This window comes from Amblyomma americanum, chromosome 1 (assembly GCF_052857255.1).
Source record: "Amblyomma americanum isolate KBUSLIRL-KWMA chromosome 1, ASM5285725v1, whole genome shotgun sequence".
NCBI classification, from domain to species: domain Eukaryota; kingdom Metazoa; phylum Arthropoda; class Arachnida; order Ixodida; family Ixodidae; genus Amblyomma; species Amblyomma americanum.
Window position 1 is genome coordinate 331522676 of NC_135497.1, and position 26434 is coordinate 331549109.

The following is a 26434-nucleotide window of genomic DNA, read 5'->3' on the forward strand; positions in this document are numbered from 1 at the left end:
GCTCATTCAGGCAGCCATCGTCGAGTTTGACGGGCCCTATGTTGAAATAACAGTAGTCGGAGCACGCTTTATGGCTCTGTTAGCAGTATGCACTGGAAATAGCAGTCATGTCATAGCCAGTGCTGCTGCGATACCAGTAGTCAACACGAAACTGACAGCCACTGTTAGCAGCTTGCACGCCAAAGCACATTCATGTGGTTGCATTGTTTATTTTGGTTATCTGGCTCACACAAGTAATGAGAATAAGAGAATAAATATAAAACATCATTAGCTTATTGATGCCCAAAATGCTCATTCAGGCAGCCATCGTCGAGTTTGACGGGCCCTATGTTGAAATAACAGTAGTCGGAGCACGCTTTATGGCTCTGTTAGCAGTATGCACTGGAAATAGCAGTCATGTCATAGCCAGTGCTGCTGCGATACCAGTAGTCAACACGAAACTGACAGCCACTGTTAGCAGCTTGCACGCCAAAGCACATTCATGTGGTTGCATTGTTTATTTTGGTTATCTGGCTCACACAAGTAATGAGAATAAGAGAATAAATATAAAGCATCCTTAGCTTATTGAGACCCAAAATGCTCATTCAGGCAGCCATCGTCGAGTTTGACGGGCCCTATGTTGAAATAACAGTAGTCGGAGCACGCTTTATGGCTCTGTTAGCAGTATGCACTGGAAATAGCAGTCATGTCATAGCCAGTGCTGCTGCGATACCAGTAGTCAACACGAAACTGACAGCCACTGTTAGCAGCTTGCACGCCAAAGCACATTCATGTGGTTGCATTGTTTATTTTGGTTATCTGGCTCACACAAGTAATGAGAATAAGAGAATAAATATAAAACATCATTAGCTTATTGATGCCCAAAATGCTCATTCAGGCAGCCATCGTCGAGTTTGTCGGGCCCCATGTTGAAATAACAGTAGTCAGAGCACGCTTTATGGCTCTGTTAGCAGTATGCACTGAAAAGCGCAGCCTTGTCATAGCCAATTTTTAATTTATTTATCTGACTCTGGCATTAACGCGAATGCAAGCACAATTATCAACGTGAATAACTTTGCTAGCATTTTTTTTTGTCATATTTACGTTCCGGAAAAATGCTCAGCAAGGTTGAACGTGTTTTAGTGAGTCACTTTGTTCATTACAAGCCGTAGGCAAAATGACGGCCAGATTCAGACAGTGATATTGGTGAGGTAATAAATGGTGAAAGCTGAAAAAGCTCTCACAGCACTGCTTTGCTGGACTCCATTCACTAGAAAACTGCATTTGTAATGATGAAAGCGTCAAGACAGGAAATGATAATCCACTGCACAATGTTATGTGTACCCCCACATGGGACGGGCAGCAAAACCATCTACTGAATGCAACAACATCGCAAGATGTTGTTGCACAATATGGCATCCTTTCATGTGCACTCCTGGCGAGCTGCCGTATGCACTGATGCATAAACACATTAAGAGGGGTAAGAGACGAAGTTATTGCGCAAGCCACGTGATGCTTTTAACATTTTGTATCGGTCAATGTTTCTGTTGTCACAGCTGATAGAAGTTTCTTTAGTGCAAGTTGGTTAATCACGTTTCGACAACAGCACAAGAAGCAAGGTCAGAATAGTAGGAGAAAACACAGCAAGATGGCAGACTGAGGAGGCAAGGTAGACAAGAATGTAAGGATTTAATGACATCGAAGAGACCAGCCCTGCTATTCACAGGACTTGGTCCTTTAAATGAGACGATTTAATTAAATTGTAAAGGAAGAGGTGGATGCAGTATGCTTACAAGAACAAACACAAAAATAAAAGGACACAAATAGGAATAATAAACACATACACGCACAGAAGCACTCACATATTCACACACAGGCACACAAACGCGAGCGCGAAAACTAAGATCTAAAATGCAAAAAAAGGGGAAAATAACAAATATAAACGAACACGCAAGAAAACATGCACGCACATTTAATGCAGACGCGAGTAGAGGTATTAGGAGTCAGTTCACAAGCAGCTGTGCCTACTTTGTCGTACTTTTATTTGATGTACATAATGGCTCTGTTGCCTTCACTGTCTTGGAATTGTTTTAGTAGCAACATATCATAACAATCGAAAAGCAGCGCAATGCTGTGTTGTGGGAAAGAAAGTCGAGCGCTGGCAGCACAACTGATGTGCGATTGTGTCACAGCAGGCATTCTACAGCTGGCGCATGCAGTGAGTGAAGAATTCTAAGCCATTGAGAGACGCGAATTCATGCCAAGCTCCCTTGTAGAGGTACCAGTGTATCGGTCATAATTTTATATTAGTACTAAGGCTGACATTAAGGAAACAAACACTGCTCCCACACGCCTGGCCGTTAATAATCCAATGGCATTCGCTCAAGCAGCGCGTGTTAGTCACTGATTGTTAGCACTGGTGGAAAGTGATCAATCGACGGTGCTACACACCACTCGAACGACGCCCTCCTAGACGCTCGGCTATCTTGTCATACTGCTGCCAACGATCGATCGTTTGCGCGCTGAGCTGGCAGCAACAAATCTTTGTGTTGGAGGTTGCTTCCGCGCACGCTTTTCTCATTTATCCTGAGAATGGTTTTGCTCCATCACTTCGCCACGTCCGACGTGAAACGCAGGGGCACAGTACACTAACACACCCGCCGCTCACAGTAGGTACCAGACTTTGGCAAATTCTCCTCGTCGTAACTTCACTTAGGAGCAAAACAAAACACCATAGAACAAACACGCACGATGTTTGTTTGCATCGGTGTGCCGCTGCGGGATCCTGTTTCCAGACGAAGCGCAGCGCAGCGCAGCGCAGTCGCCGATGTTCACAACCTTTTTTCGTCGCCTCACGGCTCAGAACAAACGCACGCGGCACAAGTTGTGCATCGTAAGCTTGCAATAATATTTCCGACATGACAGACGCCCACAAACAATTCGAACTCACTCTGACGAAGGGAGACGCACACAGCTGACGCGACTCGGCCCAGTTCGAAGCGAGGGCGGCCATGTTAGTCATGTTCTCCGTCGGCGGGGTCACCGGCCGTCCGGCTCATGACGTCACCTGAAGTGCGCGCCTATTGACGGAGGCTCGTGTGCATCCGCCTTTGAGGGGCAAATGCCGCTGCCTTCTTAAGTTGTACCCGACTATAGTTAAGATGATTCGCCTGTTTTTTGACGTCCGCCACCACGCATATTACTATGCCACAAATTGATTCTCGTTACGTCAAAAAGCTTGTTTATAAAAATTAGTGATCACCTTCCCTGAAACACCTGTTATATGTTGTATGCTGATGTATTATATTATGTGCCGATTGCAATGCTGCTAAAGGACGCTTTGGTGTCAGCTGTACCCTATAATATCAATTTATACAGCTATATTTCATTGCCTTCGTAAGAGAGTCGCTTGTTCCATCGAAACCTTCGGAAAACACGAAATGCCGGTTTCCCGCAGGAACACTGAACACCTCTGTTGTAGATGTAATCCCCTAATCATGCCGAGTTTCACATGAAAGGATTTCCTGTTGACAGACGCGTTTGAGAATTCACCAAGTGATTGCTTAAGTTTATGAACGCATCCAAAGGTCGCAATAAAGGCACTGGCTTGTTGGATATATATATATATATATATATATATATATATATATATATATATATATATATATATATATATATATATATATATATATATATATATATATATATATATATATACACTGCTACAAGACTACAAAACTGAAACCTGGAAAGGTAAAAATTCGGGCAATTTCCGTATGTGAAGAACTCGGTTTACAGAAGCTCGCAAAAAGTATTCACGACAGCAAGCGTAATAGTTTGGATGTGTTTTTCACTGCGAAGACACACAAGGAAGGTGTACCTTTCAAGGCATAGTGAGCGAAAGAGGTTCCTGGCAAAATCTTGTTAGCCGCTGCCTTCAAAAACAACTCGATAACCTGGTAGTGGAAGATCCGTTTGGTGTCAAGAACAGTCTGGAAATCATTCAATTTCTGCGGGAAAACGAATCACTAGGTTGTATTTTTTCTGTAGATGTAATTGATCTCAGCGCCTGTGTCGTCTCCGTCTTTGCCTATGTGCCGCGTCTTTTGTGCGCTTCATCCACTCAAGCTATAAACCAACTTGCCCAAGGACGTGTTCTACTACAATACCTTCCTTCGTCGTTGTAATAGAGAGCATGCATATTTAATGCCCTTCTACGCAATAACTGCCGCAAATCACGACACGTCTTCTTCGTTAGCCATGGATTGGAGTGGCTGCCCCGTTCCGTGTCCTAGCTGATGACGGGCTTCACCCCAGCTTCGAGGGAGTAGCGCTAACAGCGAGCCTTCTCCGGAGGCTGTGCTTCGTGCCGCCCAACAACCATTCTTCGTCTTCGTGGTGCGTATCGGCCTTTGTCTATTCAACTGACAATGATACTAGCTCACCTGCTCCTCAGTCATTACCTGGTCCCCTTTTGGGAGACGGATGAAGGAAACATGGACAGCTGGATTAAACACAACCCTGGCCCTCTGCCTTGCGCGGCCTTCCCCCACTAAGTGGCCCCAACCCTCCCCTACCCGCTGTGTCCCTAAATGTTGCGCCTATTGAACCACTACCATGCTCGTCACCGTCTGTGGCTACGTCCATTACAGCGGGCCCTCTCAACCTGAAGACGGAAGCCGTTTCGGCCCAACCCCCACGTAAACGACCTCGAGGAATGCGTACTTCGACCCATGATTACGAGCCACTCAGCCCGTCTCCACGTCGTCGAACGTCTAGCTCAACTCGAACCCCTTCCTACCAATCATCAGTGCTCCTATCGCCGCCACCTGTGCCTCTCTAGGTGCAGCGCTACATCCGTGCGCAAGCCCCGCCTAGGTGTCCAAGGTGCCTACACGGAACTGACTAGGCGCTCAGCATTCTTCTGGTACGTCCCTTTCTCTTGGCATGAATAGCAATTTTCTACGGGCTCGTAACATAGTAGAGAAGAGAGTCCGCTCCAGTCTACATGTGTCTACTTTAAAGACGTACCTAGCTGCGTCCATTGCTCCTAAAGGCATCACTATTATGAAAAAGCCTGCCGTAGATCTGTCTTCTGTCAACCGTGCTAAATGTGATCAAAGGCTAAAGAAAGCATCCTTAGAACTTAGCTGTATAGTCGTGTGCCATTATGATAATTATCATATGTCGCTGTAAGACACAGAGAACCAGTTTCTTTCTGAGTCTAGAATGTCAGATCAAGAAATCTCGTTGCTAAACACATACCGTCAAAAGAAAGTGAAATCGGCGCGGTAAAAGCAAAAAAACCTCTTCGTGATGATGTGCCTGTGCCTGAGTGTTCGCAAGCTCTGACAAGCAATGAAACAATCGTGAGTACATCAAATAGCCCAGTAGATTCCCATAACATAGTCACTCTTAACATAGTCACTCTTTCCAGTTATAGCTTAAGCATCGAAGAGATTACTGCTTTGTCACGAGGGTTGAATTTCTGTCCCAGCACCGGCGGTTTTGATGAATTTCACTTAGATAATTTCGCTAGAAATACGGGACTACGCGAATACTTGTACGATCGACCTCTCGCAAACAACGCGATTAGCCACTCGGGTTCAAACAAACGGTGGAAACTTCCCAGCCAGTGCGATAGACGCCTTGATCTTTTCATAAAGGCAGTTAAAAACGACGTACTGGATGCCTACTACAGGCAACGTCGATTTAAACACAATATTTCAGCTGAGCAAAGCAATGCAATTAAAGAATTGGCGAACAATAGCGACATAGTCATCAAGCCCACCGACATACGTGGACTATGAACAATAACGACTATGTCGCGGAGGCTCGCAGGCAACAGGCTGATTCTGTGTTCTATAAGAAACTGAAAACTGACCCCACTGAACAGTTCTATTCCATAACTGAAGAAGTTATTGAGAAACTGTGCAAAGAAAAAGAATCACTGATGATGACAAGCGCTCTATTCTCCACTAAACCCTATTTCGGCTGTGAAGTCCTTGCTGCCAGGAGTGGAAGGGGCCGAAAAGAACTCATCAGCAAAGTGGTCCTGTCCCACGTTGAGGCTGAAGATGATATTGCTGTTGGACAAGGGCGAGGAGGGGGCGGCAGTTGCAGCTGCTGCTATGGCGGCGGCCACGTTCGGCAGGAATGGGGACACGGAGGACGCGTTGCTGCCGCCGCTGAAGCCGTCGTCTAGCTTGGTCAGCGGTGGTGGCGGGGGCGCAAAGTTATTGTTGTTGCTGTCCACATACTGTATGCGGGTGGTGGGAGACCCTCGTCCTCTTCTTTCTCCTCATCAAATGTCTTCCAGCCGCTGCTCGGCTTGACCAGCTCAGCGCGTGTCTTTGGGGGACTCCTGAGTTCCCCAAAGCCGTTGGTTCCCTTGCTGCTATTGCCCTCAGCCAGGTGGTCGAGGTCAACAAAAGGGTCAGGCAAGGCCGTGGGGGGGCAGAGATGCCGTCGCTTGAGGCAGGGTGCCAAACGGCAATGTGCGCCGCGGAGGCACTGCACGGTGCCGCTGCTGTGCTACTCGGTCGTTTCAGCGACGGTGGTGGTGCCACGCGGCCTCTTTCTGAAGCAGCGAGTCGGCGATCGCTCTGCGCGCCGCGTGCAGTCGCAGTGGTTTGGAGCTAAGGCTTCGAGCGTCAAAAATGAGCATATTCTGTTATTCTACAATGTGCGAACTTTTCAAATAACAATGATGTTGCTTCTGCGAACACGTAGAATTCAAAACGCGGTGATTAAGTTCATTCTGCAGGTTGGTGACGAGTTTCAGCCCACTGACCCGTCTGTTAATCAGCGACGTACTCTGTTGGCGCCACGGCACCGTGTCGTCAATGCACTCCTATTCGGAGTTTTGTTCATGCTACCAACGTAGCCTGTCACAGCTGCATGAAAACAGTGCAGTGCTTAAACACTTACATGATATTACGTATATTGGTTATTTTGAAGGCGGACGTTTGCAGAAACCAAAGATTTTTCATCAAGGTTCAGTCTATTCTCTAGATTAAACACGGCTTTCTGGCCACAGTGTGATTTCTAAATGTCGATATGAACGGCAAGAACTTCACAACTGTACCTTCATGTTATAATACGCAAAGTGGATGAATAACCACAAACGCTTCTTGAACTGTCGTCTGCTCACTCGATCACAGCGTTTTCCCTTGATAGTCAAAAACACATTCATCATCATCAGCCTTACTACGCCCACTGCAGGGCAAAGGCCTCTCCCATGTCTCTCCAATTAACCCTATCCTTTGCCAGCTGCATCCACCCTTTGCCTGCAAACTTCTTAATCTCATCAGCCCACCTAACCTTCTGCCGCCCCCTGCTACGCATACTTTCTCTTGGAATCCACTCCGTTACCCTTAAGGACCAGCGGTTATCTTGCCTCCGCATTACATGCCCTGCCCAAGCCCATTTCTTTCTTTTGATTTCGAATAGGATCTCATTAACCCGCGTTTGTTCCCTCACCCACTCTGCCCGCTTCCGGTCTCTTAACGTTACACCTATCATTTTTCTTTCCATGGCTCGTTGCGTTGTCCTTAACTTAAGCTGAACTCTTTTCGTTAGCCTCCACGTTTCTGCCCCGTAGGTGAGTACCGGTAAGATAAAGTTGTTGTACTCTTTCCTCTTGAGGGAAATTGGTGAACTTCCACTCATGATCTGCGAGAATTTGCCATATGCGCTCCACCCCATTCTTATCCTTCTAGTTATCTCCCTCTCATGATCCGGATCAGCTGTCACTACCTGCCCTAAGTAGACGTATTCCGTCACAACTTCTAGGCTCTCGCTGCCAATTGTGAACTGATGTTCTCTTGCTAGGCAGTTGAACATTACCTTGGTTTTATGCATGTTAATTTTTAGACCCATCGATCTGCTTTGCCTGTCTAACTCATTGATCATGATTTGCAGTTCACCTCATGAGTGACTCAGCAAGGCAATGTCATCAGCGAATCGCAGATTATTTAGGTTTTCTACATTTATTCTTATTCCCAACTGTTCCCAATTCAGGCCTCGAAATACCTCCTGTAAACATGCGGTGAACAGCATTGGCGAGATCGTGTCTCCTTGCCTGACGCCCTTCCTTATTGGAATTTTATTGCTGTCTTTATGGAGGATTATAGTAGCTGTGCAGTTGCTATATATATCTTCCAGTATTTTGACATAAGTCTCTTCTACCCCCTGATTACGCAATGCATGTATGACTGCTGAAGTTTCCACTGAGTCGAATGCTTTCTCGTAATCAATGAAAGCTTTATATAGAGGTTAGTTATATTCTGCACATTTATATATCACCTGATTGATAGTGTGAATATGATCTATTGTGGAATATCCTTTACGAAAGCCTGCCTGCTCATTTGGTTGATTAAAGTCTAACGTTGCCCTGACTCTATTATCGATTACCTTATTGAATAGTTTGTGGGCAACAGATAGTAAGCTGATCGGCCTATAATTTTTCAAGTCCTTGGCGTCTCCCTTCTTATGAATTAAGATAATGTTTGCATTCTTCCAAGCTTCTGGTACAGTCGAGGTCAAAAGGCATTGCGTATACAGGGTGGCTAGTTTTTCTAGCACGGTGTCCCCTCCATCCTTCAACAGATCTGCTGTTACGTGATCCTCCCCAGCTGCTTTTCCCCTTTTCATTGCTTCTAAGGCTTTCTTTACTTCATCTTTCGTTACTGGCGGGATGACGCATTGCTGTGCACTGCTGTCTTCCTCATTAACGCTCTGATTACATTGGCTACTGTACAGGTCTGTGTAGAACTCTTCGGCTACACTAACTATCTTATCCATATTGCTAATGACATTGCCCTGCTTGTCTCTTGGTGCATACATCTGGTTTTTACCTATGCCTAGTTTCCTCTTCACTGCTTTTAGGCTACCTCCGTTCTTTAAAGCATGCTCGATTCTCTCCATATTAAACTTCCTTATGTCGGCTACCTTCCGCTTATTTATTAACTTTGATAGCCCTGTTAGTTCTATTCTGTCCGAAGGGTTAGACGCCCTCATGCTTTGGCGCTCCTTAATCAGATCTTTCGTCACCTGAGATAGCTTCCCGGTATCCTGTCGAACTGTCCTACCGCCTACTTCTACAGCGCACTCCGTAATGATGGCTGTCAGATTATCGTGCATTGTATGAACATCAAGATCGTCTTCCTCAGTTAAAGCCGAATATCTGTTTTGCAGCGCTATCCTAAACTCTTGTGCTTTCCCTCTCACGGCGATCTAGTTAGTCTTCTTCTTCACTAGCTTCTTCCGTTCCCTCTTCAAGCCTAAGCTAATTCTAGACCTTACCATTATGTGGTCGCTACAACGCACCTTTCCGAGGACGGCCACATCCTGAATGATGCCAGGTTTTGCGCATAGTATGAAGTCGATTTCATTTTTAGTTTCACCATTGGGGCTCTTCCAGGTCCACTTCCTGTTTTCTCGTTTGCGGAAGAAGGTATTCATGATCCGTAAATTATTTCTATCCGTGAATTCGACTCTTAACTCTCCCCTGCTATTTCTAGAGCCTATCCCATAGTCACCTACCGCGTGGTCGTCAGCCTGCTTCTTGCCCACCTTTGCATTGAAGTCGCCCATCAGTACAGTGTACTGCGATTTTACTTTATTCATTGCCGATTCTACGTCCTCATGGAAACTTTCAACGGTCTGGTCATCATGGCTGGATGTGGATGCGTAGGCCTGCACCACTTTCAGCTTGTACCTCCTATTCAGGCTAATTACTATAGCTGCTACCCCCTCGTTAATACCATAGAGCTCCTCTACGTTGCCAGCTATATCCTTATTAATGAGGAATCCCACACCTACTTCTCGTCTATCCTCTAATCCGTGATGGCACAGTATGTGTCCGTCCTTTAGTACTGTATACGCCTCACCTGTCCTCCTAACTTCGCTAAGCCCTATCACATCCCATTTAATTCCCGCTAGTTCCTCGAACAGCACTGCTAGGCTAGCCTCACTGGATAAAGTTCTAGCGTTAAATGTTGCCAGGTTCAGATTCCAATGGCGGCCTGTCCGGAGCCAGAGATTCTTAGCACCCTCCGCTGCGTCACAGGTCTGACCACCGCCGTAGTCAGTTGCTCCGCACCCGCTGGGGACTGAGGGCCGAGGGTTAATTCGTTTGGTCAGAGAAGGTTGTGGCCAAGTATACTACACCAGGGTGGCCAAATCCTGCTCTGGTGAGAGAGTGCGTTGTCGGTTCTGGTCACCGAGATCAGGCCGCACTCCAGGCCTGGTTATGCAATTCCATAGACATGCTGATTTTTTTTTTTTGAAACCCGGTGGAGAATTGTGCGGCACCAGGATTCGAACCCCGGTCCTCTTCTACGCGAGGCGGATGCTCAACCTCTACGCCATCGCTGCATCGCACGTGGTAGTAGACGGAACCAAAACGGGCGAGGCTTTCTGCCGCTCCGGACGTTTCAGCATCACTCTTTTGGTTACTGGCTTTGATCTTCGTGCAATCTATGCCCTCAAATTACAACATGGCTGGTCGACCGTGAGCAGAGAGGGACTGCAACCCTTTCGGGCCCTAGGAATGCAGCTCTGGCCACACGAGAACTCTTTTTCAGTTTTCATCATCATCTTAACTTTGTCATCTGCAGGACACAGGAAACTCTCACTGGCCGTAAGTCAGTTAACGCTGCAAGCGCTGTACTTGGCCTTGTTCTGAATTCGTATCAGTTTTTTCAATGGGTGACTGTGCGCGGGCGATAGCCAGATAGCTCGATACACAGAGAGAACAAAAACTGTTAAAGCCATGATAAAGAACCCGGCAGCGATAAAGAAATTATCTCCCTTCTGTTTTCAACCGTGTCGCGCGTAATGCGATTACTGTCGGATTAGGCCTGTGATCGGGTCTGCAGGGTTTTCTCAACTTGCTTTAGCAAAGCAGGCAAGGTTTTCATAGAAGCCAGGCGGACACAACGACTTAAGACAGAAGCTATTACTTACAGTGTACTTTTAGTATTCATTGCTTGGCGTGCTCTACTCAAACGCACTGACCACGGGTGACCAAGACCGTACACGAGGGTAACAGTCGTCATGAGGTTGAAAAAAAACACATTATGAGCGCTAATTTCGACTATATTATAATGGAAGCTCGAATGACCCCTTGGCTGACGCTTCATACAACAGCTACATTACCTCTCGTGTTACCGCGAATATGTGACCAACGTGCGCTGCAGATGGGTATAGTCGGATACAATTAAGTCTGATGTGAAGCTTCGCCCACATTCAGGAGCACCGAACAGAATTTCTTCGTAAGAAAATTTAGACCACTGGTAAAACATTTCTGTGTACCTAAACAAGGAGCCAATCACGAGTCGAAATTGTAGGCTCAAAGATTTCGATGTTCCTGGCCTGTTTGATGCAGCCCAAGATTAAAAAGTTGATTTTGATATGTAATAATTGGTAAGTGTAGTTATATTACGGCGCGGACCGTGTTACCAACTACTTATTTGTTGTATTCAAAGGTGTGCTTATAAGATCAGCGCGCAATAAATACACTTACCATATTTATGCGGGAAAGGGCCGCACTCATGAACGCGCGAAATATAGTGTAACACTGTCTGAATCACTAAAGTAGTTTCTTTCTGTTTTCGGGTTAGTGACGTTATAACAAGAAAGTGAACGCGCAAAAAATTACAGTTCAAAGTTTGTCGCACTTTACTATGCTGAGCTCTAAATTTTCAACGCCGACAGAGTTTTTGCGGCACTTCAGAACTAGCGATTCGATGCGCATATCGATAAAAATTTATTTAGAGCCTGTAATGCTGCCAAACTTAAAGGTGGGATCTTATTGATAACGAAGAATGATTTACTGCTGCTTATCTAGACTCTAAAAATCACACGAAAGATGCCACACTGCCAAGAAGCCGCTTTGCTCCTATAGAGACGCACGCTATGGCGCTGGCGCCATCACCGCCGCGTCCGCCATATCGTACTGCCGCCGCGCCACCTATAGGAGCTGGAATGACCGAATCCCTCCGAAGGTGACGGCGGACTGTTAGGTGGCACGGGCAACAGGAGGCGGTCGTTGCAGCAAAGGTGGTGGAGGCCGCATAGGTGGTGCTGGCTCGGACATGAAGGCACGGGACCCGGGCTGATACTGCTGCCTGGGGTTGAACACAAATGATGTGTCGAACGGGTGGGGTGATGCCAGCGTGACCGCGGCGCCTATCATCGTCTCTATCTACTGGATGCCCTTTTGCAAGCAGGCGAGCTCAGACTGCAATTCGAGGATGTCGTTCACCGTGGGAGTTGTTTCCGGCACAAGGGGATCATTACTGCCTGCACCCTCTGGCGTGCAGATCACCTCCTGTAACTCCCCGCAGTTGGAGAAGTCGTTGGGTGGCGTCCAGGCGTGCAGCTTCTCCCGCTGCTCGTGCTGGGCCATGCGCAGCTGGTGCTGCTTCACCTCCAGCACCACCTGAAAGAGGTCGCTCATTGCCACCACTAGCTGGGAGGCCGTTTCTCGGTCTTGGCGATAAAGTGGTGGGAACCGTCCTCGGTCATGCAGACGTGGCCGAAAGCATCGGCGTCACTGGCATCTTTGGTGATGAACGAAGTTCGATTCATCGGATGGTGGAACACCAGCTGCCCGGTCTTGCTGTCCCGTATCTTGATCCCTTGGAAAGAGACGGTTAGCTGGACCCGCGTCTTATGCTCGCCGGACGCTCGGACAGCCATCTCGAGCCGGGACATAGTGTCCTGGCACATGGGGTCCCCACCGGCCTCGGCTACCGCCTGGCTGCCGATGATCTTGGCCCGGAAGACGAGCCCCTCATGCACCTTCAAACTGGAACGGGACGCCACTCTTTCCACCACTGCCGCTGCCGGTGCTCGGTGCTGCTGCTGCCGCCATCACGACTCACACCTACGTCCTTCTTGGGGTTGCTGCGGCGGTTAGCCCGGCGGCCCGCATCAATCCGCGTCGATGCATGGTTGCTCACGGCATCCTCCTCGAGGCTTCTTCTTCTTCTTCACCTCAGTAAATATGTCCTGGGGACTATCTTCGTTGTCTTCTTATTCGTCCCAAGGGCGTTCCGCTCGGCGGCTCGACCAGGGCTCCAGGACTACGGCCATGGTTCTGCTGCTGATTGTTGTTGTTGTTGCATCACAAGCGATTGCACACACCAACGGTGGGGGATTGGCTATTGTTTGGTGGGGATCCCAACAGGAGAAAATTCATCGAGGTTTATCTCAAGCGGCTGATAAATAGCAATACAGGATTTTGTGAATATAAACAACGAATTTAGCGAGATCTTGAGAAAATCGGAACGAAAATCGAGGAAACAAAGCGGAAATAAATGCCGTTTAAAAAAATAACCATAAATAAATTAGTTTCGTGAGAAAAGAAAAGGCAACGCAAAGTTAACACAAAAATCTCCCGGTTTCAGTGACATACCTGTGAAGAAGCTCACATACCTGCCTAATGGCATGCCCTTTCACGGTCACAGCGAAGGAGAGGAGGACGGGAAGAGTAAACGGCAGCCATAGTTGAGCGAGAGGATTTTGCAAAAACTAAATTCTCTGCCGTGCAAACCAGGAGAGGATGATCCTCAGGCAGACACGCGGGGGGGGGGGGGGGGGGGCGTCTCCTTCGTCAACCTTCGTCTCCTTTATATATATATATATATATATATATATATATATATATATATATATATATATATATATATATATATATATATATATATATATATATAGGGTGTCCCAGCTAACTTTAGCCACGTTCGCGGAAGTCTAAGACGACACGACCAATTACATGTAGCTGACTACTGTATGGAGCATAACATTATTTTTTGGGTTGGGCTTAACTGCATAATTAGTCGAGTTTAACCCCCTTCTCAAGCAGCGAAGATACGCGAAAAAGTCCAAAGAGAAAGTTGTTGAACGGTCCGCGAAGCGTCGCACTTAACAATTTCTAACTTTCCGTCTATTATGTATCGGCACTTTTTCGCTGTCTGCAGTTTCCCGCGAAATACAAAAAATAACACGTGACATGTCGGCTTGCGCGCCACGATTGCAGTGCTCTCAAACGTTGCGGCCAACATACAGCTAATTCAGACGGGTGTGCTGCTGCTTGACAGGCGACAGGGCTGCGACGCAGGCGCTGGCTGTGCTACTACGCAAGCGCTAAGCGATGAGGACTCTCTGCTTGTTCCTATCATCAAGCGCCGCGAGGCAAGCATACCGCTGGCGTAAATCGTGCAGCCAGCTGCTGCGTTGCTGCCCTGTCGTCTTTTAAGCGGTAGCATACCGGGCTAAAAGACCTGTTCGTTCCTACGCGGAACGTCTGAGAGCACTACAATCGCGGCGCGAAAGCGGGCATGTCTCGTGGTGTTGTTTGTATTTCGCGGGCATCTGCAGTGAGCGAAAAAAGTGTGATACGTAATAGGTGGAAAGTTAAAAACTGCTTAATCGGACACTCTTGTGGACTGTTCAAAAACTTTCTCATTGCACGCTTGCAAAAAGCGAAAATTTGAAGCTCTCGTCTTTGCCTCCGTTATGATGCTTACAAAAATAAAGAAAACTGAAAACATCTCGGTACATGTGGTTCCAACCCTGCGATTTCTGCGGTCGCTTGTTATGCATTGTATATCACAGTTTCTCAATAACATTTCCCTTAAAATGTCGATACATAGAGGGGGCACACTAGCCGAGACTTGCGAGAACACGTAGACTGAGAAGCAGCAGTTCCTCGCCACTGTTGTGTGATGTGTGCCTGAGGCGCGCTAATTGAGCTTTGAGATGGTTACTATCTAACGCGGCAAACCGATGCAGGCTGGTGAAATGGCGTCACGCAAGCGTGAGATGTTTGCCCCTTCTTTTTGCCATAGAAATCAGTGGATCTCGTGTTGTAAGTTCAAGGTGCGCTACATGCAAAACGTAATTTATGTGGCGAGAGATTAACAGGGCTGTATTTCGCTGACGTCTTGTACCGCTCCTTAGGCCGTTCTAGTCTGGCCCAAAGTAAGAGGAATGCGAGTATGCGTTTCTACAGGCGAATTCATAGCGCAGTATCCCGCACAGGAATAGGTTCCAGAAGAATAGAAAAACGACTAAAATATAACATTGGGGCGAAAAACCTAGGCGAAGCGCGGAAAGGGGTCTCGGCAGAAAGAAGCCGTGTTTGCAAGCGGTCATCTCATTTCCTTAGGACACATTACAGCACGCAAGTCTGGCTTTCACCTTCGCAAGTATTGTTTCGAGCCACCGGCTAATAAACGAGCTATCGATTTCGGAGAAAGTGGTAGCTTGGGGAGTTGGGCCAACTTCTTCTCAATAGCGCAAAGGCGAGAACGTGGAAAGAGGACACAGACAGGGCGCTGACTTACTACCCATTTTTTAAGCCGAAAGCCTTTAATGGCTCATACTCCCGTCCGTCCGTCCGGCGTTACATCCAGCGCACGGTGTGACTCATCGACGAACGCAGCAGGCAAAATGTCCGTCCGTCCGTTGCACTCTTCTACTCGATACGAAAAGAAATCTTTGTGCACGATGAGATTCGAACCACCACCTTTCCGTTCCGCAGCCGAGCGTGCTAACGACTACGCTACTTCCTGCCGACGCGCAGTTCTCCTTGTCTACGACGCTGGATAGTGTTTGAAGAAAGGCGTCGAATCAGAGGGATGCCTCCCAAACACCCTCCACCGTCTGCAGCATTTAAGATTCACAAACAATTGTGTACTTAATTAACATCTTCACCACACATCAGTGACACAAGCAGCAACACCGCGCTAAAGGCTTTCGCCTCACCGCCCTTTAGGTCAACAAAGTGCCCTTCTGAATTTTTTAGGCTTTGCCACAGCTTATATATTGTGGCACGCAACCTCAAGTGGAAACACACAAAAAATGACGAGAACCCCGCACGTGGCAATGGTGACATATGAACGACCGTGCGCATTTTTGTTATCAGTCTTTTAGAAAACGAAATTCCTTCTTGCAGAGTACTGCGGAGGCAGTGGTTACGCATTTCTCATACACAGGATTAGCTCCACCCAATATCAAAGGATGTGCCCTTTGTGTGGAGCTTGCCGTACGTTCTAACATATCACGTAGGGATGCGCAGCCAAAATAAAACAGTGAACGGCGTCTAACTCCATATATCAGCAGTGGGAGGTGGCCCTGACCAGCGAAACCCTGGATCATCATTAAAGTTGGTTCAGCAAGCCCGTCAGTCAGCGAAAGCCAGTGCTGCTCCAGGCTAGGGGACCACCCATTTGCTCGTTCAACCGTCTTGGCATGTAATAAAGGTTTTATCTGTCTCTGTGTCTTACCCATTTCTCTTCGTGTTTATGAATTTCGGGAGCTTCGATCATTTCTTGCTCAAAATCGGATAGTATGTTTTTTTTCTTTTACTTCTTTGCTTTTTCCTATGCAGTCGCTGCAGTGAATTCCCAGATGGCTGCGGCCACAGAGGTGCTCACGTTGTTATTATGTTCCCTTAAACGGTCATGCGAAATATATTTTGTATACTGAATAATGATTTATTTATTTCAGTTCCTTTTGGCCCAGAGGGCATCATAGCGGGGCATTATAGAGAGGAGAATCATTGAAGGGTTTTTAAATAACATCAGACGTACTCAATGCTGAGCGAAGTTAAGAAGCTGCGCCGCATACTAGAAAACTTCTAATTACACTAGATTCTCGTCCTCCTTTTTATTCCGGAGCGGGTTTTTTTTCTTTACCTCACGCGTACGAAACAAAGCCCGTTAAACCTAAGCAGTTGGGCGCAAGCTCGACCAGTAGGCTTGGATGCGTACCCGAAGAAACACCGCGAAAAATCAATCAGGTACCGGTTACAGTATTTAGCGATATAACGAAGACCGTGCAGCAAATACATTCCTCGAGCTTCACAGCTGACAACCACGGACCCCTAAGTGCAGTCATGTACCCATGTGCGCAAGGATTAAATACGGCTACCCTCTTTCCACTTACGCATCTCTATGCCGCAGCTTCACTTTGTAAGCACTGAATGAAAATTGAGTGTTTTCCCGCCATTAACTTTCTATTAATGGCAACTGCGTGACTGCTGCATCCAGTCGCTGGTTGGCTCAATGGATGCCCGCCAGCGAACTTTACCAGGTAATTTTAAACGCTTGGCCTGTTCCATTTGTCGCTGTGTGCCTCACTACCTCACATGAGGCTGCGACTGGACACCTATTCTCTTTTCATGCGGATAGTGCCAAGACGCACGAGCAGCTTCGGGGGAAGATGTTGTACGCCTACAAAATTTAGTGACGATATTATACATAAACGAGGGGCCACCGCGACGGCTTAGGGGCTATAGCGCTCGGCTGCGGACCCGAACGACGCGGGTTCGATCCCGGCTGCTGCAGTCAAATTTCGATGGCGCGAAACTTTAGAGGCCCGTGTACTGTGCGGTGTCAGTGCACGTTAAAGAACCTCTGGTGGTCGAAGTTTCCTGAGCCCTTCACTACGGCGTCCCTCATAGCCGGAGTAGCTTTTGGACGTTAAAATCTCATAAAACAAACATAAACGGTGGCCCGTGTTTTTTCTCATAATATGTGATCCCTGATTTGCAGAGCTTCAATTTTTCTTTTCATGCCCGGTAGCACGCATTTGCCCGTGAGCTCAACGCATAACAAAAACGGAGTGCCATCAATGTAACTCTGGTTTGTCAATATAGGAAAAGCTGCAAAAACTACGCCTAAAAAAGGAAACAACGTGCCGCCCGGCATTGCCGTGCTACCCCCATAATATTTACATAACCAAGGTTCTCTTCCAAGAAAACTCAGGCTTTTTAGTCGCCTTGTTCGCTGAAAGTACGGGCAAACAAAAAAAAAGAAAAGAGAGCGAGAGAGACATTCAGACGTGTGGCGCGTAAACAGTGCCGTTGAGCACTGCTGACGCTCAGAATCCTTTGGACAGTGGCCGTAAGGCAGTTTGCTTTTATCGTCGACGGAAAGTTTCACTAGGTCATTCAGTGTTAGCCGGTACACTTTCGGCGAAAGAATAGCAGTGGGTGAGTAGTCGGTAGTGGTCAGTAGTGGGTGAGATAGAGCACTACGCCGGGATACTTCGGTCTCCGTCTACTGCCGCTGATAGACGCCCCACCTCTGAATAGGTCTTCTGCCTTTATTAATCCGTTCACAGGAACGTTGAAATATTTGGTGACTTGACGCTTAGCAGACGTCACACGAATAGAACGTACAAGTAAAATATAAAGTTCATCTCAAGGCAATTTTTTTTTTCCTTTTTGCTGCGTGATACGCGCATTAGCTTCAATGAAATAGGAACAGTGCCAGATTACAGTTCAGGGGCGGTATTCCGAGTTTGTGTCATATTAAAAAGCGTCATAATCTGCCGTAGCGGCCACACCTGATTTGTCGAAACGCCGGAAGCAGATGTCGGTTCCGTTGCGACTGTGAGCGGCGGCAGGATGTCACTCCGTTGCGGTTGCCGCAACGCACGGTGCACTATGTGTTTGACGTCACCGGTCCGGTTTCTTCGACTCTTTTCGATGCATCCGGACCGCAGATCCGCTTCCGGCGTTTCGACCAATCAGTTGTGGCCGCTGCACCAGATTATAATGCTTTTTAATATGACACAAACTCGGAATACGGACCCATGTTGATGGGACAGCCTTTCATTAAGTCGAACCGAAAAGAACTGAAACGCAGCCTCATCACATGAAACCCAAGACTAATCTATGGCGCCCCCCTGTGGTTACGATGGTAGCAACTGTTTTATGATTAGCCGAAAAGGCAACATTACCATTAGCTCTCGTTAGCGGTTCCTATGGCAGAAGGGCGCTTCGACGAAATATATAAGCTTTTAGTATTTGGAAAAGGGAGCCTTCAGGAAATAATATACGCGGCGGCTAATGTAGCTTAACTGAGACCTCTTCGCAGTTTAACACTACTTCAGGCTGCACAGGTGATGTTTACTGCAGTTCTTTGTTTTCGTTAAAGTTAAGTCTCAATGTTGCTGCTCAAATATACTGGGGATCCGATCCCAAGGCAAACTACATCGGCCTGTCCCTAGTTGTTCTTAAAAGCGAAAGATATGAGGCAATTTTGTAAGTGATTACGGTGTGGTTGGATGTCTGTTGTCGGCGCTTTTCGTCTTATGCAAACGATTTAAAGACGTCACCCAGGACCAGCGAATATGTGATTTTGGTTGCTGCCTTGCCTGGTGAAAATCTCTGGAATAGTGGCGTGCCAAATGTAGTAATGCGATTCAGATCAGCCTGGACATTCTGAGTGCGGCAGGAAAACCCGTACTTAAATTCGTAACAATGAAAGATTCGTGGCGGCACTCGGCAAATACAACAGTTTATTGCGAAATTAGGTACATTTCACTCTGTATTTCCCAAGCACGTAAACATAAAAGTCTAAATCACAGCACAAACGAGGCACAGTTGAGTATATCCTCCTGCTCATTTCGTAGCTATTTACAGGGGCGAACAATAGGAAGCCAACTCCTCAAAGCTCGAGCGAGTTCATTTGTATTCACCCGAGGCGTGACGAGAACACGTGCCAAACGCCGTTCCGCAGTCAGAGCAGAGTGGAGGTCGAGGCGTGCCGCGTGACCGGCTTGCGCTGCCTATAAACGGCGTCGCCTGAGGCCCAAAACGTGCAGCTAGATCCGAGGTCGCCCCCTCACAACTTTACGGAAACAGCTGCAGCGGTGCCCTGCGGGTCGTCGTCGTTGGCGTCACTTTCGCAGACGGAGTTTGCGTAACCGTTAAGGCGCCTCCCATTTCCAACGTCTTTTGTGAGATCGGGAAAGCCGTTGATTATTTGGTGCGGTGCGGACGAAAGCTCCATATTCGTACTCGTCCCGTTGCAATGGAAAGTATGGAAGGACTTGATTTCGTGCGCGATTCCATTGGTTTTTGAGGCGCTTTGGTTTCCCTGTTTCGGCATTACTTTGCTGAAGGCAGTGTTGTCAAGGCCGGCCACGGGGCACTCGAAAAGGAGGTAGACGATGATGGCGAATCCATAGGACATCATGGTCATGGCTAAGTACATCTGGGCCTGCAGAAAGTCGGGAAACATGCGTTATAGAAGCCACAAGCGTGGTCACTGTTAAAAAAACCACGTCAAAGCATTTGGCATGATATTTTTTCCACGGGTTAAATTTGTTTTGAAGATATCCCCTTCAGGCAAGCATTCTGTTTTACTACCAAGATAAATCTAAAAATTTGTCTGTGCATAATTCAAGTCCCCTATTGCACGAACATAGGCTGAATGGCTAAGAAACTTAAGCAATTCACGCACGCCGATCACTTCCACGCTCACGGAATTTCAGCCATATTCTAAATAGAAACTTAATTATGACTAATAATTTTCGTTCTCATCTGAAGCTGTTTCCAAAACGAAAACTCAACTGCAGTGTCCTTTAGTAAAGCATTGCACCACGTAAGAGAAGAAAAAAATCGCAGCTCAAGACAGCACTTCCTATAGGCGTACTATAGGACTTAGCGACGTCCACCTTTAATCCTCATTTTTGAAGAGCGATCCTGTTCTATAGCCACGAAATGTCCCTACCATTCTGTTCAGCGGGGATTTGAAATTTAGCCAGCTTCGCTGACTTCGTGAAAACAGCCTCTAGACGCTTCGAAAAAAGTTTGAAATATAGACGTAATGCCTCAAGGTATTATGCTGCGAAGCTACACATACAGGGGCATAAGCAGTGAATGCAATGTGTTGAAAGCGTCTTCAGTACAGAGCGCCGATAATAAACTTACTCAACCGCCACGCTTTATCAATAGATGATCGTAAATAATGTACAAAACAAATCATAACGACTACAATGGGAAACGCTGGCGGCACCGGTTATAACACTTCTCGTTCCTTGAATGGTCACATGGCATCGCAAAAAAACACTCTTTTCTCTAGGCTTTTAAAAGGACGCCGTTTTTACGCGCGAATATACGAGGAAGTTCTTTTTTCTTTGCTTTTCGCGAGCTCCTCGTCATCAGAAATAGGAGCTTTGATCTATGAAACATGCTGCTAAAGATAAAGCGCGAAAAGTTTTAAACATGAATTAAACGTTCACGCCTTTGGTTCGTGAGATCCATTGCATTCCCTGCCTCTTATTTCCAGTCCTCGGAATGAGGTTTTCACAACGAGCTTGCGAGCTTGTGGTAATCGCGGCTGTTAAGTCGCGCTGTAATATGGGGAATAAGCGCCCGTTGTGTTGTTTCACATTTGTGGCTATACCAGAGGTCTGCGCTCACGCCGAACTTGCCGAGCACTAAGGTGTATTTCTGAACAATGTACGGCTAACAGCACCATGAAGCTTACATGGAGGAACGGTTGCTGACTGACAAGCTCTCGCCCAAGCACCGTGGTCGCTGCTAGCACCTCCAGGTGCACGAGGTAAACGGCAAAGGAGAGCCTTCCCAGGGGGTACATGACGGGCCAGGCGAGTATCTTGTTGACGAAGCCGCCGCGGCCCGTGGCACAGGCGTACATGACCCAAGAGACGCCCAGGCCCCAGGAGACGCGGTGCAGGCCCCCGTAGAAGGCCGACTCGAGCCGCTCCGGTTGGCGGCCCACAGACCACGTGCGCACGCCCAGCAGCGCGGCCAGGGATACGGTGGCGGCCAGAGCCCACGCGGCGCCCTGCACGAGCCTCGACATTCGGTGCCGCCGCACGGCCAGGCAGCCGAAGATGACGCCCACAAAGAGCGGGCCCGCGTGCGCGTACGGCTTGATGTAGATCTCGCTATGCATATCGCCGATTCTCCTGCAGACAATGTGCCAGACGGAATGTGAGGAACAGCCACGTCCTTTTCTTACTGGAACAGGGACTGCGGGACCGCGATTTGAACGCAAGACCATTCGCACGGCAAGCCGTTTGTCATGCATGGATTGCACATTGCTAAAATATTTTATGTAAATGGGCACTAACGGTACCGGCTGTTGTGGTTTGGTTCAGGTAGTATGTCTAAATGGTGAAAACAGAGGTGAAGTTTCCGGAGATGTTTTCTACGATGAAAGTGGCTGTTATGCTATGAGGGAACAAAGCCCACAGAATGGCAAGGAGCCCGGCGAACACCATTCATAGGACCGAGATTTTTGTTCTCCCATATGGTCGTACAACAACTGCAATATCTACTCCTGAATGGCTCTGGCTCTTAATGGAATGCTCAAATTGGTATCGTTTCACCTTGGTTGCTTTTTTCCTGCAGCCACGAAATGAGCAACAGTGGGCCGACGAAATAAGCAAATATTTTCTGAAACCTTCCTTCAAACCTTTCCTTCAACGTCTCAAAGGATTGAGATGAAAATTTAACAGCCATAACCTAGGTCATTAATAATAGTTAACTGGGCAGAAGCGATTTATGCCGCCAGTAGCAAATAGGAGCGTCAAGGCAAAGTAAAAGCATGACGCTGCTGAGCTCAAGTTGCCGTCGCAAGACCTAGTTCAACACAAGAGAGAGCGGAGAATATTCATTAGTGCGTCGCCAGTTTTCAGGGTACCTCCGAACAGTACCATCACAAAGCCCACACGGTATATACAACGTGGTGAGCGCAGCTTCCCTATGCAATTCATCATCCAGGCCAGATGAAAGAAAACTTCCTAAAGTCGTGCCGCACACGACTCGAGCGGTTATTTTCCGCGCACAGGTTAAATATGGTTCCCATATCGGATAAACGCTTAAAAGCGGTCGAAGCTATGCTGCAGTTTGGAAGGAACCGGCAGATGGTGTGAAAAAAATAGCCAAGATGTGTTCATATTAAGAGACGGTAGAATAGTGCCTGCATTCTGATTTTGCTCCATGCAACTATGCAGCATTCCCGCGACTGACAAGCACGTTTAAAATATAATTTTGTCAAGTACGATATCAGTCGTTTACTTAATTTCGTAAACCCGAGTGAATGATTTGTCAATCACGAGCTACAAGCTCAAGGTTTTACTTTTTGCCCTAGCAGGTCGGCCCAGTGAAGAGCACTAGCACCGAGTCGTGGTCGTTACGAGCAGTGCTGGGCAGCGCCCAGGAAAGGGAATGAAGTTGCGTGCTACGTAGGTATCTCTGCGCTTAAAGGGTTACCACACTAAAGGTGCTGCACAGGCATGGCTGCTGTGCTGTGTGCCCGGAACACTTACTTGATGTCCGTGGTTATGATGAGTCCATATGGTAGGGTGTCCATGACGTAAGTCTGTATAGCGGTGGCCAGCGAGGCCACCGCCGCAATCGCGCCCATTAGCCACAGGCTTAGCTTCGGCCACCTGGAAGAGGGCAGAAAAAGCGGCTTTAAAAAAATCCGCTTCTTTTACTCCCAGGGCCCGTGTTGTCCTCTTTCTTGTGTGTGTCTTCGTTGCGCTGAAAATCCTGGTAATCATCAAATGTTTTTTCATTTTTTTAATAATAATAATTTTTACATATTGCTGCCGACTCAATCTACGCAATTAATGAAACGTGGGGCAATCGGTCTTTTAATGTTTTACAAGCTATCTCTTCTTCTCATATTGTCGCGATTGCTTCGCATTTTTTCGGCCGATTAAGCAGCATGACTTTGTTTATTTGCTGCATATTTACGTTCAAGGTTTGAGATGCAGATGCTTGGGCTTTACCAATAACGTTGAAGCACTGAACCAATATTTAAAATCGATTGTAGTTCAGCTGTTTTCTGGTGCGAATATCTGGTTCCTCATTATCAGCCTGAGCCGAGCGTCGTTACCTCTTTAATTAGCCGGTCAGGGGGGTACTAGTGCGAACTACAATCGAAACAAAGAGCCGCTGTGAAATGTCAGCCTTCGATGCCTACGACAACAAGTGAAGCCCGCGTTACTAAGGGCTTTCAGCCGCCGTGTTTCCTCTAATAACAGGCAGTAACTCATGCCACTCAATATCGTAATATGGAACGGGGATTAATTAGCAACTGCACATCGACCATCGATTCATTGCAGCGGAAAATGAAGAAACGTGCTCACTTTGGCATTACGGCAGCCAAGATGATGGTACTGACGATCGCCAGCTGATAGTCCACAGCGATATACCAGTAATGGGGCACGCACTGCGGGAGAGATATGCTGGAATTAGGAGTCGAGGTTATGCATAAAGAAGACGCTTTGATTTTAATAGAAAAGTAGTCGGGGTTTTCAGGCATTTTAGTGTACACAGCAAGCTCCTGAATAGCAGTTCATCATGGTACGAATCATTTTCGTAATCCCTTGAAGAACAGGTGCGAACAACCGCTGAAGATTAGAAGTGTTGCACACGACTTATGCTACAGATTTTAAATTTAGCAGTATTTCATGCATCCTTAATTTCATGTGCACTAAGTTATTGGAAACGTGAAGTTAAATAGCTGTCCGTTTGCTTCATAAAAAGGAAAGAAATGAAGGAAACCAGTGGTTTTGTATTCAATCATCAGCGAGCACAGCTGGGGACACAGCCTTGAAGTCACTCTTAGTCGTTCCCTTCTACTGTGGGTGTTTCGGGGAAAGCCCGGAACTAATTTTTAAAACTAGTATTTTTGAGATTAGAAAGATTTTTTTCGGATGATATTTCCTTAAAATTTTGTGAGTGGTGCCACCTGAGCTGCCCTGGGGGAGACCAAGTTGCCGTGGTGCTATTTTTCCTCTTTATGCTTTGGTACCTTGTTTGCACTCTTTTGCATCTATTGTTTAAAATAATAGCCACCCAGTGTTAACGTCAGTATGCGCTGAGAGAAATTGACGGAAATGGATTGAACAGTGCTACCAGACAGGATGGAAGAGAAGAACAAAGACACAAGCGCTTACTTTATGGCAACGAAAGGATTAACTGCGACAGGGAAGGCAGCAGTATATATATAAAGGGAACATGGAAATCAAGACACATGTAAAGCATCAAACGTATTGGGAAAAGTGCACAATCGGGTGCTACAAATGGTGTCGCTAACTAAGGAAGGCAAGCTCTTGTGGAATCAGAGCCAACGACGGCTGGCTAACGCACGTGCCACCGTAGTTATGGATGTTGTGTGCCTCGCAGATGAGGCACTAGCTCTGGTCTTTACATCTGGCGATGATGATGGTCTTGTTATGAAATGCTTTGCAATCTTCGCAGTCCGCACTATGTATGACTATGTATGACCGTCATCATCGCCGAATATAAAGACCAGAGTCAGTGCCTCATCTGCGAGGTCCACAACATTCATAACTACGGTGGCACGTGCGTTAGCCATCCGTCGTTGGTTCTGATTCCACAAGATCTTGCCTATCTTGGTCAGCGACACCATTTCATAGCACCCGATTGTGGACTTTCCCCGATATGTTTGATGCTTTTTGTCTTGCTTGCCATGTGTCATTTATATTCCTGTCTTCCCTGTCGCAATAAACGATTTGGTTGCTAGTCAGCGCTTTGTGTCCATGTCCTTCTCTTTCGTACTGTCTGTTAACGCTGTTCAATGCATTTCCATCAGCATGCACCAACCAGTCCGACTGAGCCCACTTACTGCGAGAAATAAATACCCTAAAATTAAAAACAAAGGAACAGAGTGAAGCAGCATTATCACTGTTGCTAAATATTTTCTGTATCTAAATAAAGCCAGCCAATGCGCGCAGTGCTTTCAGTGGACACAGAAGCCCATAAATGAGCCTTTTTTTCTGTAATATCTTTGAGATAAAGGGAGCAAGCCCTACGGTGTACAAGGTTTCCCTCGAGAGATGCAGTTGCTCACCAGGTCACTAAACTGGACGTAGTTGTGAGCCATCAGGAACAGTCTCCACCAGTTCTTATCGCAGGGTACCTCAAAGCCACGCCAGTGCTCCCGCAGCATGGGACCGTCCACCACCGCGGGCAGCAGGTAGATGGAGCCCATCACCGCCGCCATCGGCACGATCATCCTGCGAGCAGCGCCGCGCCAAGTATTAGCACAGCCTCATTAGTAGCGAGTTATAGCACAACGCGATCCGCTTCTGCGCGCCCCCCGTGCGCACGCGCTGATTGGTCCCTGCGCGGCAGGCGGGCGCGCTGCTGGCCGTCACCCGGTGCCATATTGTACCCTCAAGACGATCTGCGCATGCTCAGTGGTGCCCAGTAGTAACAGATCGCGGATCGCGCTATTCTATAACTCTCGGGTATGTTTTTTTTTTTCGGCAGAGCATACTCTCGAGCCCACATCCTATCGTTCCGCCTAATTGGCCAATGTGGCAAGGCGACATGACGTCGGATGGCTATGTCTTGCTCCCATAAAAATTTAGTTTGTATGCAGTCTCGTCCGGAAGAAAGTGGACGCGGAATGAAACAAAATCGCAAAATGGTGTAACCTTCAACATGGTACACAGCCTGCTCCGTGTATAGGAAGTCGGCGGTGCCTAAGATACGACTTTCGTGCGACGGTTACTACATTGGTTAGATTGGACCATTGCCTCAATCTGCATTCAAGAGAGCACCAGAATAAGTTATTGCTGAGAGAATTTTCGCATCCGTCAAAACACTTTGCTAAACATGAATGTCACCAGCTGC

At 47.2% G+C, this 26434-nt stretch overlaps 1 protein-coding gene and 1 pseudogene across 1 annotated transcript in view; both read right to left on the reverse strand.

Moving 5' to 3' along the window:
- Positions 1 to 11956: 11956 nt before the first annotated feature.
- On the reverse strand, positions 11957 to 12954 carry LOC144120903 (protein disabled-like; annotated as a pseudogene).
- Positions 12955 to 19493: 6539 nt separating this feature from the next.
- LOC144120911 (O-acyltransferase like protein-like) overlaps positions 19494 to 26434 on the reverse strand; it is a 35409-nt gene continuing 28468 nt past the window's right edge. Inside the window, exons 9-13 of the mRNA XM_077653712.1 lie at positions 25647 to 25812; positions 23917 to 23999; positions 23089 to 23211; positions 21279 to 21723; positions 19494 to 20006 (exon numbers count right to left, since the gene is read on the reverse strand). Of these exons, the coding sequence (XP_077509838.1) occupies positions 19629 to 20006; positions 21279 to 21723; positions 23089 to 23211; positions 23917 to 23999; positions 25647 to 25812 (1195 nt within the window). The 3' untranslated portion in view covers positions 19494 to 19628. The remainder of the gene's footprint in view (positions 20007 to 21278; positions 21724 to 23088; positions 23212 to 23916; positions 24000 to 25646; positions 25813 to 26434) is intronic.